The 15,211-nt window shown below is 41.5% G+C and overlaps 1 protein-coding gene across 8 annotated transcripts in view; it reads left to right on the top strand.

Annotated features, from left to right (window-relative positions):
• The window catches only part of GPATCH8 (G-patch domain containing 8), a 119,078-nt gene extending 106,578 nt beyond the window's left edge, over positions 1–12,500 (top strand). For all 8 annotated transcript variants that reach the window (XM_069076125.1, XM_069076130.1, XM_069076126.1 and 5 more), the window contains 2 exons: positions 5,810–5,940; positions 7,486–12,500. In XM_069076125.1, the coding sequence (XP_068932226.1) occupies positions 5,810–5,940; positions 7,486–11,359 (4,005 nt within the window). In that variant the 3' untranslated portion in view covers positions 11,360–12,500. The remainder of the gene's footprint in view (positions 1–5,809; positions 5,941–7,485) is intronic.
• The last annotated feature ends 2,711 nt before the right edge of the window (positions 12,501–15,211 follow it).

Here is a 15,211-nt window from a genome sequence, read left to right as displayed (position 1 = left end):
TATCTTTCACAGTTTTGTAGCATTGAAATTTGAAATTGTAGCAATTGAAAATTGAAAAGTTTCCCATCTGTATATTTATTCAAATCATTGATAAAAGTATTAAATACCAAGAGCTCTCCACCAGAGACCTCACCAGAGACTTTCAGAGTTGCATGAAACCATTAATGATTTCCTTAAATCTATCCAATAAGCCATTCCAGTTCTACCTAATCATCACATTCATCTCTCTCTTTTGCAGGAATAACATGAGAGAGATAATCTATTCATTTTCTCTCCTTTTTGGAAAATAAGGATATCATTAACCCTTCTTTAAACTTGCAGTATCTCTCCCATTTTTTATAATTTTTCAAAGATCACTGATAGTGGTTCAACAATCACATCACTAGTTCTTTCAGTATTTGTAGTTTACTTGACTCTAGGGAATTGAATTCATCAAGGTTAGCTAGGTACTTGCTTTCTGTCTTCCCTATTCATCTGGGGTACTCTCTGAAAAGTCCTTTTCAGTACAAAATCATTCTCCTTTGCAGAGAAAACTACCTTTTATACATGTCTTCAAAATCTTTCTTGATATGCTCTCTGCATCCACATTATTCTCTTTAAGTCCTTCTTTGTGCCTTGAGAATTTTATTCTCAAGAGTTTCCCATCCTTCCTAAACTGACTTGTCCTGTAGAACCTATATATCCTTTCTCAGAACCCTTTTAAAATCTGCTCTTCCAAAATCTAGGGTTCATGAGAGACAGTGGGCCTGGCATTAGAGAAACTGGAGTTCAAATTCCAACTTTGATCTGACTACTTATGTGGCCATGGGAAAGTTACTTAGTAATATCTCTGAATCTAAGTTTCTTCTTTGATAAAATGGTGATAATACCTTGTAGAACCCATGTTACAAGGATGTTATTAAGTTCAATTCAATGAGAAATTCTGTGTAAAGTGTTCTGCAAATTTCATTATTAAAAGTCCACCATCATGTTTCCATTCTAAACTTGTGATTTCTTTGATTTTTCTGTCTAGTCTATATTGTCATATTTTCCCCAGTGGAATACAAACTCCTTTAGGACATGAACTATTTAGTTTTTGTCTTTATACCTTCAGTGCTTGATATGTAGTGGGCATTTAATAAATGCTGACTTGAATGGGAAGAATTGCCTAAGGACCTGTTTCCCACTTGAATATCTGCCTGAGCTCAGGAAATCTTGGCTCAGGGAGATAAAAATAATTTTACCAGCAGTTACACACACTTGATAAATAGAAGTAATGAAAGCCAGGATTTTTATATGTGTTGTCAGATATCATGTAGTGTAGTAGGGGATGAGATACATATGGAGACATTTTTCTGCCCATAGAGTAGCCTTTCTGACTATCTTAGATTCTGGTTGGTTACTGAGTAGCCCAAAGAGCCTTAGTCTTGTTCATACTAAGTGCCAGGTGGTTGATGAGGATCTCCTCCTATTAGAGGAGGATTAAATCTAGTTGGAGAATTTAATCTGAGCTCCTATACACATTTAATTGAAATGGAACTGCAACATGTCATTTGTTTCAGAAGTTCCTTCCATTTGACACTGGATTTCTACATCTTAAAAATAAGCTATTGATTTGTCAGAAAAACAGAATCCTCAGATATTACATATTACATTTCTTCAGGGAAAAAAAGTGTGTTGGCCAGTAGCCTGTGGTACAGTTTAGTGCATTTTAGTAACACATTTAATAACAAGGTACTTTAAAAATAGTTTTTGTTTTAAACAAGCGAATATATAAATAACCTCAGGAAGCATTGTTTAGAAGTGTATTAGAATTTGATATAATGTTACTTTGGGGTCAGTTATAAGCACAGATAACATTTGTAGTGAGTAAATTCTATTCCAACCTGTATTCTTAAATTGAATACTTATGGATGATATAAAGATGAGTTAGCCCTTCCTGGCAGATTACTGTAGATTGAAGGCACATCTGTCCTCCCCAGTACCACATCTCTCTTTTCTGTGTAGATAGGTTGGCTTCTGCTCCTCTGACCTCTCCTCTACCAAATAATATGAACTCCCAAGTATTAGGATGAAAGTAGAAATTACAGGAATGCATGTTTACAGTTTTAATTAAGAAACAATTCTGAATGAAACCCCACTGACTGAATAAAGGCTTTGTACCTTGATGGCAGCTAAGTCTTCTTTTATTGCCAGTGATGGTATTTCTACAGATGATGTCTGTCTGAGGTCTTAACCTTTGCTAATTCCACCCCTTCCAGTTCTGTATTAGAGAGAATTGGGAATGTATATGCTTGCATTTGTTTTGTTTTCTTTACAAATGAACCTTTTCCACTAACTGAAGAGAGAATAGCTTTTGAAAAACAAGAACTGAATGACGTTTTTTTTATTGTAGGTTATTGTCACATTTCCTGTGGGACAGGATGGTGGGTGTCATTTCATGTCAGTTTTGCTTGGACATACTACAATATATTGAACTTTTTGAGGAAAGCATTAGGTCCTAAAATTCCAAGTTGAAACTTAATGTTGGTGTTTTGCAAATAATAGACCCTGAAAATAAGGGTGGAACCAGATGACTTTTCAAGTAGATTTGTATTTAAACCATCCTAGACAGATGATAATCCATTTGCTTTTTAAAGACCCACAAAGATTACTACTCATCCACCCCCTCACTGCCATTCTCTCGAGAATATAATGGTCTTTGGTCCCGTTTCTCCTTTTTCTTGTTGTCTTCAGAGCAACCATGTCTTGAAGTTGTGTTTAACTTCATGTTGAGGGGAAAAGGAAAGAAAACCCCAGGTTTAGGAAAATTTCAATACAGACTTTAATAGGATTAGAGTGAAACTGTGGCACTATGGCTTTTCCAATTCTACCTTTGAGACCTCAACTTTCATTGTAGCTATGGGAAACAGGCTACTGCACAAGCATTGTGGAAGGAATATGACAATTTAAGTTGCATCTTTTGGAGAAATAACTAACTTCACAGGGAAGAACTTCAGCTTATACATTTTTGTTGTTGTTGTTTTAATCATCCTTTCACAACTAAATGGATAGGACTTAGATATGAAATCCTCAGAGTTTTGTGTTCATAGTCTTTGTCCATCTGTAGAAACAGCTCCTAGGGGGCTAGGTGGCACAGTGAATAGAGCACCAGCCCTGGAGTCAGGAGGACCTCAGACACTTAACCCTTACTAGCTGTGTGACCTTGGGCAAGTCACTTAACCCCAATTTCCCTGTCTTCCTCCCTCCAAAAAGGAAGGAAAAAAAAAACAGCTCTTAGGAGGCCGTTACTGGTTTAGGAACTACGCATACATAAAACCCAGAAAGTCAAATGAAGAAGCTAAATTGCTCTGCCACCATTAGTTTTGTCACAGTATTACTCACATTGAACTGAGTGATAGAAGCCAATTAGACTGGCTTTTTAATTTGAAAAGTAAATTTTTATATTTCTAGCCCCAAATAAGTGTTTTGCCTCCTCTTAACAAGTTGATTATCTCCTCTTAAGGCTATATTAAGTTAAAAGTGGAAGCAAAAAGTTTCCAACAATGACTCCACGATACCATAGTATAAAATGCTAAGTTAGCTTCTATAGCCCCTAGTGCTTCTAGGCATGGCATTATCATATCTGTATCACAATATGTTTCTTTCTCCCTCTGTCCACCACTCTGTTTTCTTCCCATTCCCCTCTCCTCCTTCTCCACCTCTTTCAAACTTGATATTAACTTCTACTGACTACACACAATAATTTAGCACTCTATAGACAGTTCCAATAGACAGGCAGTCTAAACTGTTAAACTAATTGAGCTTAATTGATCCCCCATACCCCACAAATAGTGTTCATTAGTAGCATTTTATGACTTTTTTCTTGATCGTCAAATAATCAGGAAATGCCTTCCCAGGAGGGAAAAAATGTGAAAGGTGGTGAAGGAAATGACTGAGCAGAGGAACTGTTTTCAGCTCTATCTGATCACAAGGAAAGTGCCAGATGAAGGATAATAGGTCCCCTTTAAAGAGAGCCAGTGGTATGTCTGGAGAAGAGCAAAAGTTAAAAATTAAGTTTGGGAGCTTGAAACAGGCACATAAACGTTCTACTGCTCCTTTGTTTTGATCTTCTTAAAGGGAGGAAATTATCATTTGTTTTTATTGAAAATAGTTGATCACAACCCACAACTATTACCTTAAAATGGATTAAAAAGTTCAAAATCTTGGCAGCCAGACTGAAATTATTTTCCCAATTGTTGATGACTTGGACTTCCTATAAACACAGGTGATTAAAAAAAAAAAAAAAAGGCCGACCACTCGAAGCAGCAATGTACATTCTTAATTTTCTATTAATAAAAAAAACAACATAGGTAGTCTCTATTCAGGGTGGGATTTTTAGTCAGTGTTTTGTGTGTGTGCATGTGTTGGGTGTGCATGTTGTTTAGGTGCTTGGTCTTACCCTCACCCTCACTGTATTAGAGATGATGGGTCCATCCTTCTGTGTTCACTATAATAGCTTACAGATTCACTGAGAGAGCCTGTGTAGTAATGCTTGCTTTTATTTTTTTCTCTTCCACTCTTGTTTTATTTTTTCCTTTTTTTTCTTTGTGATGTGACATTTTCAGCTGATGTATTGAAAGCAAATCCTTCTAATTTGGGAGCCCAGATCACAAGAGTGAGTTTTTCTACTAGTGTCTTTAGCTGTATATCTTTTTTGTGTGTCTTTTCCACTCTTTCCCCCTTCCTTTCAACTCAGTAACAATTCAATCACATTTCATCAATAGGTAAGAGAATTCCTCTGTCTGTCAAACTTCATCTTTTTCACAAAGCAATGTCCACTTTATATTGGGTCAAATTCCCTTTTCCAGTGTTGTTGTGAGACTGATATGTTTCTTAATTTTTGGTTTTTCCTATTATCTAGCATATTGAAAATATGTGGGTTCTGTCCCCTTTGAATATTGATGATGATGTGTCATGGCACCATTTAAAAATAGTTTTGGAAAATTACATGATAATCTCCTTGGAAGTAAGCTTCCCCCATTCTAGCAAGTCCATATATTCCAAATAATGTGACCATTGACAAACTTCTTTGACTTATCTCTGTCCCCCCACACACACCTCCTTGCCACCTGGAGCTTCCTCTCAGGGCCTTCTAAGAATGAAATGCAACACAAATTGCTGTCTGTTTTCAGCAGACTGACTGAGAGAAAGTGGTCAGGTTGGTTAGCTGTGTTCATGCTAGAACTAGGAAGACCTCTCCTGAGACTCCATTAATCAAATAAACCGAAAAAGTCTGTTCAAACTAGAAAGATGGGGCAGCACTTTCTTATAATAAAATGAATTGTACTTTGTAGTCATGAGCTCTGTCTCAGAAACTTGTTCCCCATGTAATCTGTACATTGCTTTTCAAGATCTTGTACCTGGGTAATTTTTTCTGCACTAGCTAATCCCTTTCTGTTCTCTTTGGCCTATGTTATTAAGACTTCTGTTATGCTCTGTTTGTCAAATATTTTTATACCCTAAAAGAGCAGACAATTAAACAGCCCCTTTACTTTCAATGTTCTGAGATTTGCTTGTTGCTTTTGAAATCAACATTTTATTGTGCAATATTGTAAATAACTGCCCTGATTATAAATGCAGATACATCAATGGCACTGCCAAAATTGATCAACCATTGTTTACAATGACCTTTGGAAAGTATTGTAATATGTTCTTGGGGACCAAGAGACTCTCAGCCTTAGCTCAATAACCATTGGTTGGGGGTGGAGTTTCTGGAATCCCAACTTCTCATTTCCCAGGCTCTTCTAATCCTTTCTACCTACTCTTTCCTTGCTTTCTGTCACCACAGAGATTGAAAGATCTCAAGCAGAGAGAATTTGCTCGTAATGTCTCCTCAAGATCAAGAAAAGATGAGAAGAAGCAGGAGAAAGCTCTGCGTCGGCTACATGAATTGGCGGAGCAGAGAAAGCAAGCTGAATGGTGAGCTCCTCCCTCAGAGGGCCCGGGATTAGTTGTAAACTGTAACAGTTTCAACGACTAAACATTTTCTTGTCCTTGTTCCTTTTTCATTTGTAAAAACAAAAGGGGGTAGTGGTGGCATTAGATTGAGGATGGGAATAGAGGGGGATGACTAACTCTGAGGCTGTTCTTCTCTACTCGCATGGTCCTGTGAGTGAGGCAGAAATTAATTTTGTCTTCATTTTATTGGTGGAGAAACCAAGGGACAGAATGAAGCATTTTTCTAATTTACACTCTGTACTAAGTGCTAGGTATGGGATTATTAAAGAGGGAGAGATTACTAAAATAATAGAAAATGCCATCTCAGTTCTTGTAATGGGCTCCCTCTCCTGAGTTAATCATCCAGTATTGTGTCTACTTTATAAATTTATTACCTTCTTGAATATTTCTGACATAAACATCTTAGGTCCTGAGGAAGGGAGGAAAAATCTTAGGAATTCTGGAGAGAATCTGTTTTATGAGATCTTGGAACAATATTGAGTTAAATTGCCTTTAAACCATATCAAACCCTACTCAGTTCTCTGGTGACTCCATATGGAGCCACAGACATTCATTCCTCTGAGGAGTATTGCTAGGGTTCTTACCCAAAATGCATTTCAGTCAGCCGATTCCAATTTCGGGGTTGTGTTTTTTGTTTTTGCTTTAAAAGCATTATGCTGAACCACCTTTGTAGATCTTAATTATTTTCCAGTTTTTGTTTTTTCTAATGTACTTCGGAGCTTTCAGTTTTCCCAAAAAACTTCAGTCCTTTCTGGGGTCAGTTTTAGCCTTTCCACATAGAACTTAGAGCAGAATTTGGAGCCTACTGTATATACTGGAGTACCAGACTTCTTGAGACTCTTAAGTCGCATGGGGATTTAAGTAATGTGGAAAGGACAGAGCAAAATATATATAAGCTTCCTTTTCACTCAAGTTAATGTTCTTTAATAATTTGTAGTGAATGGCTCTGTACTCTACAAGCTTTGTGGTACAAAAACTACAAGGAAGATAATTACATGTCTTTTGATCAGTGGGATTCTCCTCAATGGTCAGAGTCCCCTCTGCTTTTCAGCATTGTTAATTGAGTTCCTAGCAAATCTTAGCGGGGACCATCTAACTAGATTAGATGTGGTATCCAAAAATTAAACAACAAACTCCTGGCCTTTGAGGTCTAACATCCTTACTGATACAGGTAAAACTCTATAGACCACCCACATCCCCTTTTTTTGCCTCAAGTTTGAAGGAGCAGGAAGAAATGAGATAGAATTCCTCTTTAAGACTTCTAATACAGTATCCCTGCCACCACTTTGCTGAGTGAAATGAGAGCTAGTGGGCACCCTTTGATAAAATTTGGAAAACCATTGACAGCCTGCCATAGGGTAGGATGATATTGCATAAGAAAAGATCAGGAGCAGAAGAGTATCAGACTAGATCAGAAAGTATTGAAAGAAGATAATAAGTAGTTTGTGAAACTTGTAAAGTATGTCCTTAGTAACTTACCTTTCCTTTTTCCAAATCATTGGGCAGTGCCCTCGGAAGTGGCCCTATGTTCAGACCAACCACAGTTGCTGTAGATGAAGAAGGAGAAGATGACAAGGATGAGTCAGCTGCCAGTAGTGGCATGGGACCTTCTGCTTCTTCTGGCCTTAGTACTGATTTCACCACAGACAGAGGAGGCCCACTCTCTTCAGTACAACCTAGTAGCACTGCTGGTCTGAGACAAGCTCCTGTTTTGGCCCCCCAGGCTATCAGCTTTGGCATCAAGAATAATTTGGGGACTCCCTTGCAAAAGTTAGGGGTCTCATTTTCTTTTGCCAAGAAAACGCCTGTCAAACTCGAATCAATAGCATCTGTCTTCAAGGACCATGCAGAGGAAGGTAGCTCAGAAGACAGCACAAAAGCTGATGAGAAGGGCTCTGACCCAGGAGCATTACAAAAAGTTGCAGATTCTGATGTCAGCAATAATCCTGAAGGCAAAAAGGAAGATGAAGATGCACATGAAAAAGATAGTGGGTCACTTGCCTCAACACTATCCAAGCTTAAAAAAATGAGACGAGAAGATGGTGCTGGAGCTGCAGAGCCTGAATATTACCACTACATCCCCCCAGCTCATTGCAAAGTGAAGCCCAACTTCCCCTTCCTTCTCTTCATGCGAGCCAGTGAGCAAATGGAAGCAGATCATAGCACACACCCAAAGAGTACCCCTGAGGGCAAAAAAAATAGTTCCCCCAAGCTTAAGAGCTGCAGCAAGCCAGCATTGAGTCAAGGAACGGAAAAGGTGGTGATTGAAAACCCCATGCAACAGAAGGAGACAAATGTGACTGAATCTGCAGAGCTTCGAGGCAAGACTGAAGCAAAGGAGGGCCAAATAGATGCAGGTGAGCAAAGTGGAGATAATCAGCAGCTTACAGAAAATCAGATCCTTGAATCTAGCCCTTTTAAAGAAGCTGTCCACACTACCCCAGCAAGAAAAGAAGGCCCAGAGGGACCTAAACATCCTACTGGCCCTTTCTTCCCAGTTTTGAGCAAAGATGAAAGCACTGCCCTCCAGTGGCCATCAGAACTGTTGATTTTCACCAAGACAACACCCTCCATTTCATACAGCTGTAACCCTCTGTACTTTGATTTTAAGTTGTCAAGGAATAAAGATGCCAGAGCAAAAGGGATAGAAAAACCAAAGGATCCAGGAGGCCCCTCAAAGGAACATTTACAGTGTTCTGATCCTGGAGATATAAATAAGAACAAGGAAGGGGGGAATACAGATCATAGTTCAGGGGACAAAGCAGATGCTGTGCCCTCAGGGTCAGCATGTAGCAGCCTTCATAGGCAGGAACCTGGAGAGAGCCATGGGGAAGATGTGGAGGACAAAGGCAAGAGCCTCCCTAGCAGGAAAGAGCGAGCCGCCAAGTCTCACCGACAGAAGAAGAAGAAGAAGCACAAAAAGTCCAGCAAACATAAGCGAAAACACAAAGATGATCCTGAAGATAAGGGCTCTAAAACTGAATCTGGGGAGAAGTCCAAGAAGCGCAAAAAGCGAAAACGGAAGAAAAATAAATCATCAGCCCCTGCAGACTCAGAGCGGGGACCTAAACCTGAGCCCCCAGGGAGTGGTAGCCCTGCACCCCCCAGGAGGCGTCGGCGGACACAGGAAGATTCCCAGAGGAGAGCACTTCCAGCTGATGAAGGAAATAGCAGCAAGAAGGAAGAGGGGGGTGGTGGCAGCAGCAGTGCCCAGGACCATGGTGGCAAAAAGCACCGAACTGACCCACCTCCATCTGCCTGCCAGCGAAGAGCAAGTGCTAAACGTAGGAGCAGCCAGCCCAGCAGTGGTGATGAGGAGAGTGATGCAGCTTCATCACACAGGCAGCACCAGAAATCTCCATCCCAGGACAGTGAGGATGATGATGAAGACTCTGGCAGTGAACACTCCCGGAGCTGTTCTCATTCTGGCCGGCGCCATTCTTCCCGCCGCTCATCCCGGCGGTCCTATTCAAGCAGTTCAGATGCTTCGACAGACCAGAGTTGCTATAGCCGGCAGCGTAGTTATTCAGATGACAGCTATAGTGACTACAGTGACCGATCACGAAGGCATTCAAAGCGTTCTCATGACTCAGAAGATGACTCAGATTATGCCAGCTCAAAACATCGGTCCAAGCGGCACAAATACTCATCCTCAGAAGATGACTACAGCCTCAGCTGTAGCCAGTCACGAAGCCGGTCACGGAGCCATACCAGAGAGCGATCAAGGTCCAGGAGCAGGGGTCGGAGTCGGAGCCGAAGCAGCAGCTGTAGTCGCAGCCGGAGCAAACGAAGAAGCCGGAGTACTACAGCCCATAGCTGGCAGAGGAGTCGGAGCTATAGCCGGGACCGTAGCCGCAGCACCCGAAGCCCCTCCCAGCGATCAGATTCCAGAAAGGGCTCAAGAGGTCATGAGAGCCCTGAGGAGAGACGATCAGGTCGCAGGGATTTCATCCGTTCCAAGATTTATCGCTCCCAGTCCCCACACTACTACCGGTCAGGTCGAGCTGAGGGGCCTGGAAAAAGAGATGGGAGAGGGGATGACAGTAAAGGATCTGAGCCACTTTCCCAGAATAACACTGGCCCAGCAAGGGTGTCTGATGGTGACTGCAGCCCAGAGGATAAGAATTCAGTCACTGCTAAGCTTTTATTAGAGAAGATTCAATCAAGGAAGGTTGAGAGAAAGCCAAGTCTAAGTGAAGAGTTACTAGTTATCCCAAACAAGGTAGGGCTCAAATTGAAGGATCCCCCACAGGGTTACTTTGGGCCTAAGCTTCCACCCTCCCTTGGCAATAAGTCAGTACTCCCATTGATAGGGAAGCTCCCAGCTACTCGAAAACCAAACACTAAAAAATGTGAAGAGTCTGGCTTGGAGCGAGGTGATGAACAAGAACAGTCAGAGACAGAGGAGGGACCCCTGAGCATCATTGAGGTCCCATTTGGACACCAGTGCCCTTCGGAGGACTCAGCAAGGTCCATATCAGACCCACTGCCTGAAGAGCCAAAGCCTGAAGAAGGTGCTGCCGAACACTCCACAGCTCCTTTGACCACCCCAGCACTCCCTAACTGCTATCCTGGGGATCCCGCCATACCCCACAACTACCTCCCTGAACCCAGTGATGGGGATGCCCTGGAGCACCTGGATGGGGCCAGTCAGTCTGTGCCCAGTGAATCCAGTGCCCTCCCTTTACTCCCGGACATGGAGCACTTCCCCAGCTATGCACCTCCAAGTGGAGAACCCAGCGTTGAATCCCCTGATGGGACTGATGATGCCTCACTGGCCCCCTTGGAGAGTCAGCCCATAACTTTCACCCCAGAAGAGATGGAGAAGTATAGCAAGCTCCAGCAGGCAGCCCAGCAGCATATCCAGCAGCAGCTCCTGGCCAAGCAAGTAAAGGCTTTCCCAGCCTCAGCAGCGCTGGCCCCTGCAACACCTGCTCTCCAGCCCATCCACATTCAGCAACCTGCCACAGCCTCAGCCACTTCCATCACCACAGTGCAGCATGCTATCCTGCAACACCATGCTGCTGCTGCCGCCGCTGCCATTGGCATCCACCCTCATCCCCATCCCCAGCCCCTTGCCCAAGTGCACCACATTCCCCAGCCCCATCTGACCCCCATCTCCTTGTCTCATCTCACTCACTCAATTATCCCTGGCCACCCTGCCACCTTTCTTGCCAGTCATCCCATCCACATCATTCCTGCTTCTGCCATTCACCCAGGGCCTTTTACTTTTCACCCAGTCCCCCATGCAGCGCTCTATCCCACACTTCTAGCCCCACGCCCTGCTGCAGCAGCTGCCACTGCTCTTCACCTCCACCCACTACTGCACCCCATTTTCTCAGGTCAGGACCTGCAGCATCCACCTAGCCATGGTACATGAATGGATGCAGAGGGGTGGGACAAGTGGGGAGAGGAGGAGTGATGACACCTGAATCTCTCACAGAGAAGGGGGCTGAGCCAGGAACCAGTAAGTGGAAGTTGGGGTGGGGAATTTTCTTTTGACAGCCAAAGAAATGAGTCTTGGCTTGCAGGAATGATTTGGGATATGAGGTTTGCATTGGGCTTAACATCAGGGATTTTTTCTTTCTCATTTACCATCCCTCCCCCTTTTTCCCCCCCCCCCCCCCCACTCCCCCACTACTACTTTGTGTTTTCAACACATCTCCAAGTGTTGTCCCACTTCCTTTGCAGCAGCATCTCCCCATTGAAAATCTTTTAACCCATTCTCATGTGCACCCAGTGCACACTTGTGCCCTCCCTCCCCCAATTCCCTTCCTGGTCTTTGCCCCTCTGCCCTTTTGTAAATTTACAACTAACATTTCCTCCTTTCTAGCCAATGAGTTGTCACTAGAGCACTTGTAATAGGCCCAGCTGCTTCATTCCCTGTCAACAGTGCTGGGGGCAAGCTGAATTTTCCCTAGTGGGCAGCGGTGACATTTGATTGAAAAGCATCACTACCTTGGATTGGGTTCCTTGGTGATTGATCCCATGGTGACCTGACATCCCAGTTGTGAGGTGGGAAAGAGGTATCTGACCTGGACACCAAATTGTAGTTAGATCCACTTCTCACCTAAACAGAGAAAATCATTCCTCACTGTCCCTCGCCCTAAAAGTCATCTTCACAGCCCAGAAAAGAAGATTCTGTCATGAATTGGGTGTTGTGGAACATGGAATCCCCTGTATGCTTCCCCAGAGAGGAGCTTGAGTGTCTAAAGGGTATTCTTTCTTTTTTCATGTTGATGTTTCCTTCTTAATTTATAGGAATTTTTTTTTAATGTAAAGAATTGCACTGAACTCTGTAAACGTAAATGCTGCTTTTTGTAGCTCATATTAAAAAAGAAAAAAGGTTCCATATTTGTAGTATACTGCAATAATATTTTTTACAGCCAACTCTTAAGTGATCCTTGTTCTGGTGGCTTTGTGTAAATATGTTTGCTGTAGTTTAATTAAGACACTTTTAAAAGTTGCAAAATGAGAACAAAATAAAATAAAAACAAATTTGTTTTCTGCTAGATGCAAAATGACTAAGCATGTATATTTTATCAAGCTCACGTATTTTTGAAGTTATGTACTATAAAATGTAAAAAAAAAGGAAAAGGGGAAAATCATTTCATGTTTTTTGTTTGTTTTGGGGTTTTGTTTTTTTACTGAGAAGAAATGTTGAGTAATTACAGTAAAACATGCACTCAACACTGGGACTCCTAAGAGCTAATGGATGGCAGCCAGTGGGAAGTGTCAGAAGGGTATTCATCTACAGAATACTGAATGATATGCTTAGCTGTCATTTTCCAAAGGGGCAGGCCCCGAAGGCAGCAGGCATAGGGAAGTTGAAGAGCTAGGAATTTTACTATCTTCATGAGAAAATCCAGTGTAATTATTTCAATCAGCTTCTGCCACTCATTATTGACATGACTGCAGTTATATTCCGAAAAGCCTTCCTAGTACTTCAGTCCCTCTGACTTTTTTTTTTAATTGTGCCTTTTGGGTTCTAAACTGAAGTAGAAAGATTGGAGGAGGAAGTTGGGAAAAGGCCAGTTTTTCTTTCCTTTTTGAGGGGTGAGCATATATCTGTACTCTTTCTTTCACCTGGTTAACTAAAGGAGTTATTAGTCCTACTCACATAAAGTGAGATCCTTTTTCTTTTCAAGACATTGACCAGAAATGTTTTTTGTTTTTTGTTTTTTTTACCTCAGCACCTTTTCCCCACCTCTCACCTAGGCATTATGCCTTAGCATAATACACTGGCCTGAACTGGTGCTGAGGCTTTAGCTCATCTCATTCTTTACTTTTTAATAATATAGGTAGCTCTTTTGCAGCCCAACCAACCTTCATGGCTAGAATTGATTGTGTGAACCAGGCAGGATGGCTACTTGAAAGGGTGAAAAATTAGTAGTCTGGGCCAAGAGTGCCTCCTGCTTTTTTCCATCCCCTTCACCACTACTCTTATGCTCCCCACCCCAACCCCCCAAAAAGACAAGCATTTTGAGTGCTAGGAACAAATTCTAAGCAAACCCAAAGCTTTGAGCCCTTACCCTGATCTGTGCCCTTCATTAAAATAACAAACAATGCTTTTAAAATTAATAGCACTGGAAAAATGAAATCATCTGTTTTAAGTGAAGGGACTTATGTTTTCTTTATTTTAAGTTGATGTAAATATTTAAATGGTATGAATGATACAGTATTAACATTTTGATGCTGCTCACCATTAGCTTATAGATGGAGCCCATGGATTCTAGCAGCCTTGCTGCTTTTGTGGGGGCAGTTTTTTTTTAAACTCCTAGAATAGTGATTTTAAAAAAAGGAAAAAATAACTATTCTACTTACAAGCATAACAGTCTGTATTTAACTTTATCACATAAGATATATATATATATATATATATAATATGCTGTAAAATGAGGGGAGAGAAAACTTTCTAATAAACCAGTGATTTGTGGAAACAGCATATTCTGTCATGATTCAGCCCCTTTCACTTAGTATGGGGAAAATGGGTCCATTTTTGTGTCCACCTTAAGGCTGCCAAGGTATAGAGTCAAGTCAAAACAATTTGGGTAGATTTGGCTCCTATTACCTGTTAACCTGCTCAGAACTCTTGGGGACAACCCGGACACCTTGTCCTTGGCGGTCATGGGTGCAGAGCACTCTCCTTTTTTTGTGAGTGTTTCGAAAGTGACTTCCCATTGACTTAAAAGTTTGGTCATAGAATAATGGAGTTTTAAGGTTCCATAATACTTGCCCTTCACAATGAACTCATACATTCCAGGCATGGATTTTTCTTTTGAAATGTTTCTTCTGTAGCATTCCAGAGATGCAGAGCTACTGATGAGCAGAAGTACATGAGTGAGAACATGTCATAATTGGTGCTAAACAGATAAAAGACCAGTGATAAATCTAATTTTCATGTTACCTCTTGTTTTATGGTTTTGCCTTCTGGTTTTTCCACCTAAGGCCAGTTTCGATCTTTTCCCTCTTTTTAGGTTGGATTGTTTGGCAAGAAAACAAGGAATATTTATTTTGCTTTTTCCTTGCACATACATATCTGTTCTACTTTTAACCAGAAGGGAACTTCTCAGTTGCATAGTTGAGAAGCCAGTATTGGAGTTGGGTAGTGTGCTTACTTGATAAGCCTTGAATAGCAGAGATCTGCTATATGTGTGTTGTGGTCAGGGGATGGGGGAGAGGGAAGGATGGTAAAGGAGAAGATAGAGCATGAATTGTTGATGTACCACTAACTCTACTTCTACTAAGAAACAAGTTTGATTAGTTAACAAATCTTTATTTCCCATTGTATTCAAAATAGCATACTGAGTGCTGAAATAAGTGACACCAGTCTTATTCTTGGGAAATTACAGTCTCAAAGGTAAAACATCTAGAATTACATTCCTCTGTGTCAGTGGTACCACCATTGTTGGAGTCACAGACTCAAAACCTTGGACTTATTTTTGACTTTTACAACCTCTGTGTTGTTACCAAGTGCCCTCAATTTTTCTTTCCAGATGTTTTATACTATCCCTTTATTTCTATTCCCCCTTCAATCACCTGAATCCATTCATGCCTGGATTACTGCAGTGGAATTATAAGCTGGCCTCACTAACTCCCATTATTTGCTCCTTCCAAACTACTGACAGTACTGTCAGATTACTCTTTCATTTTAATCAGCTTGTCCTCAAGAAACGGTGTCCCCACTGCCCTAAAGAGAGAGTTCAGACTTTCATTTCTGTTTTTCAGTATC

Source organism: Petaurus breviceps, unplaced genomic scaffold (assembly GCF_028583685.1).
Source record: "Petaurus breviceps papuanus isolate PSGF00001 unplaced genomic scaffold, PetGlider_PUasm1.0 90925, whole genome shotgun sequence".
In the NCBI taxonomy this organism is placed as follows: Eukaryota; Metazoa; Chordata; class Mammalia; order Diprotodontia; family Petauridae; genus Petaurus; species Petaurus breviceps.
This window is presented reverse-complemented; position numbering and strand designations above follow the sequence as displayed.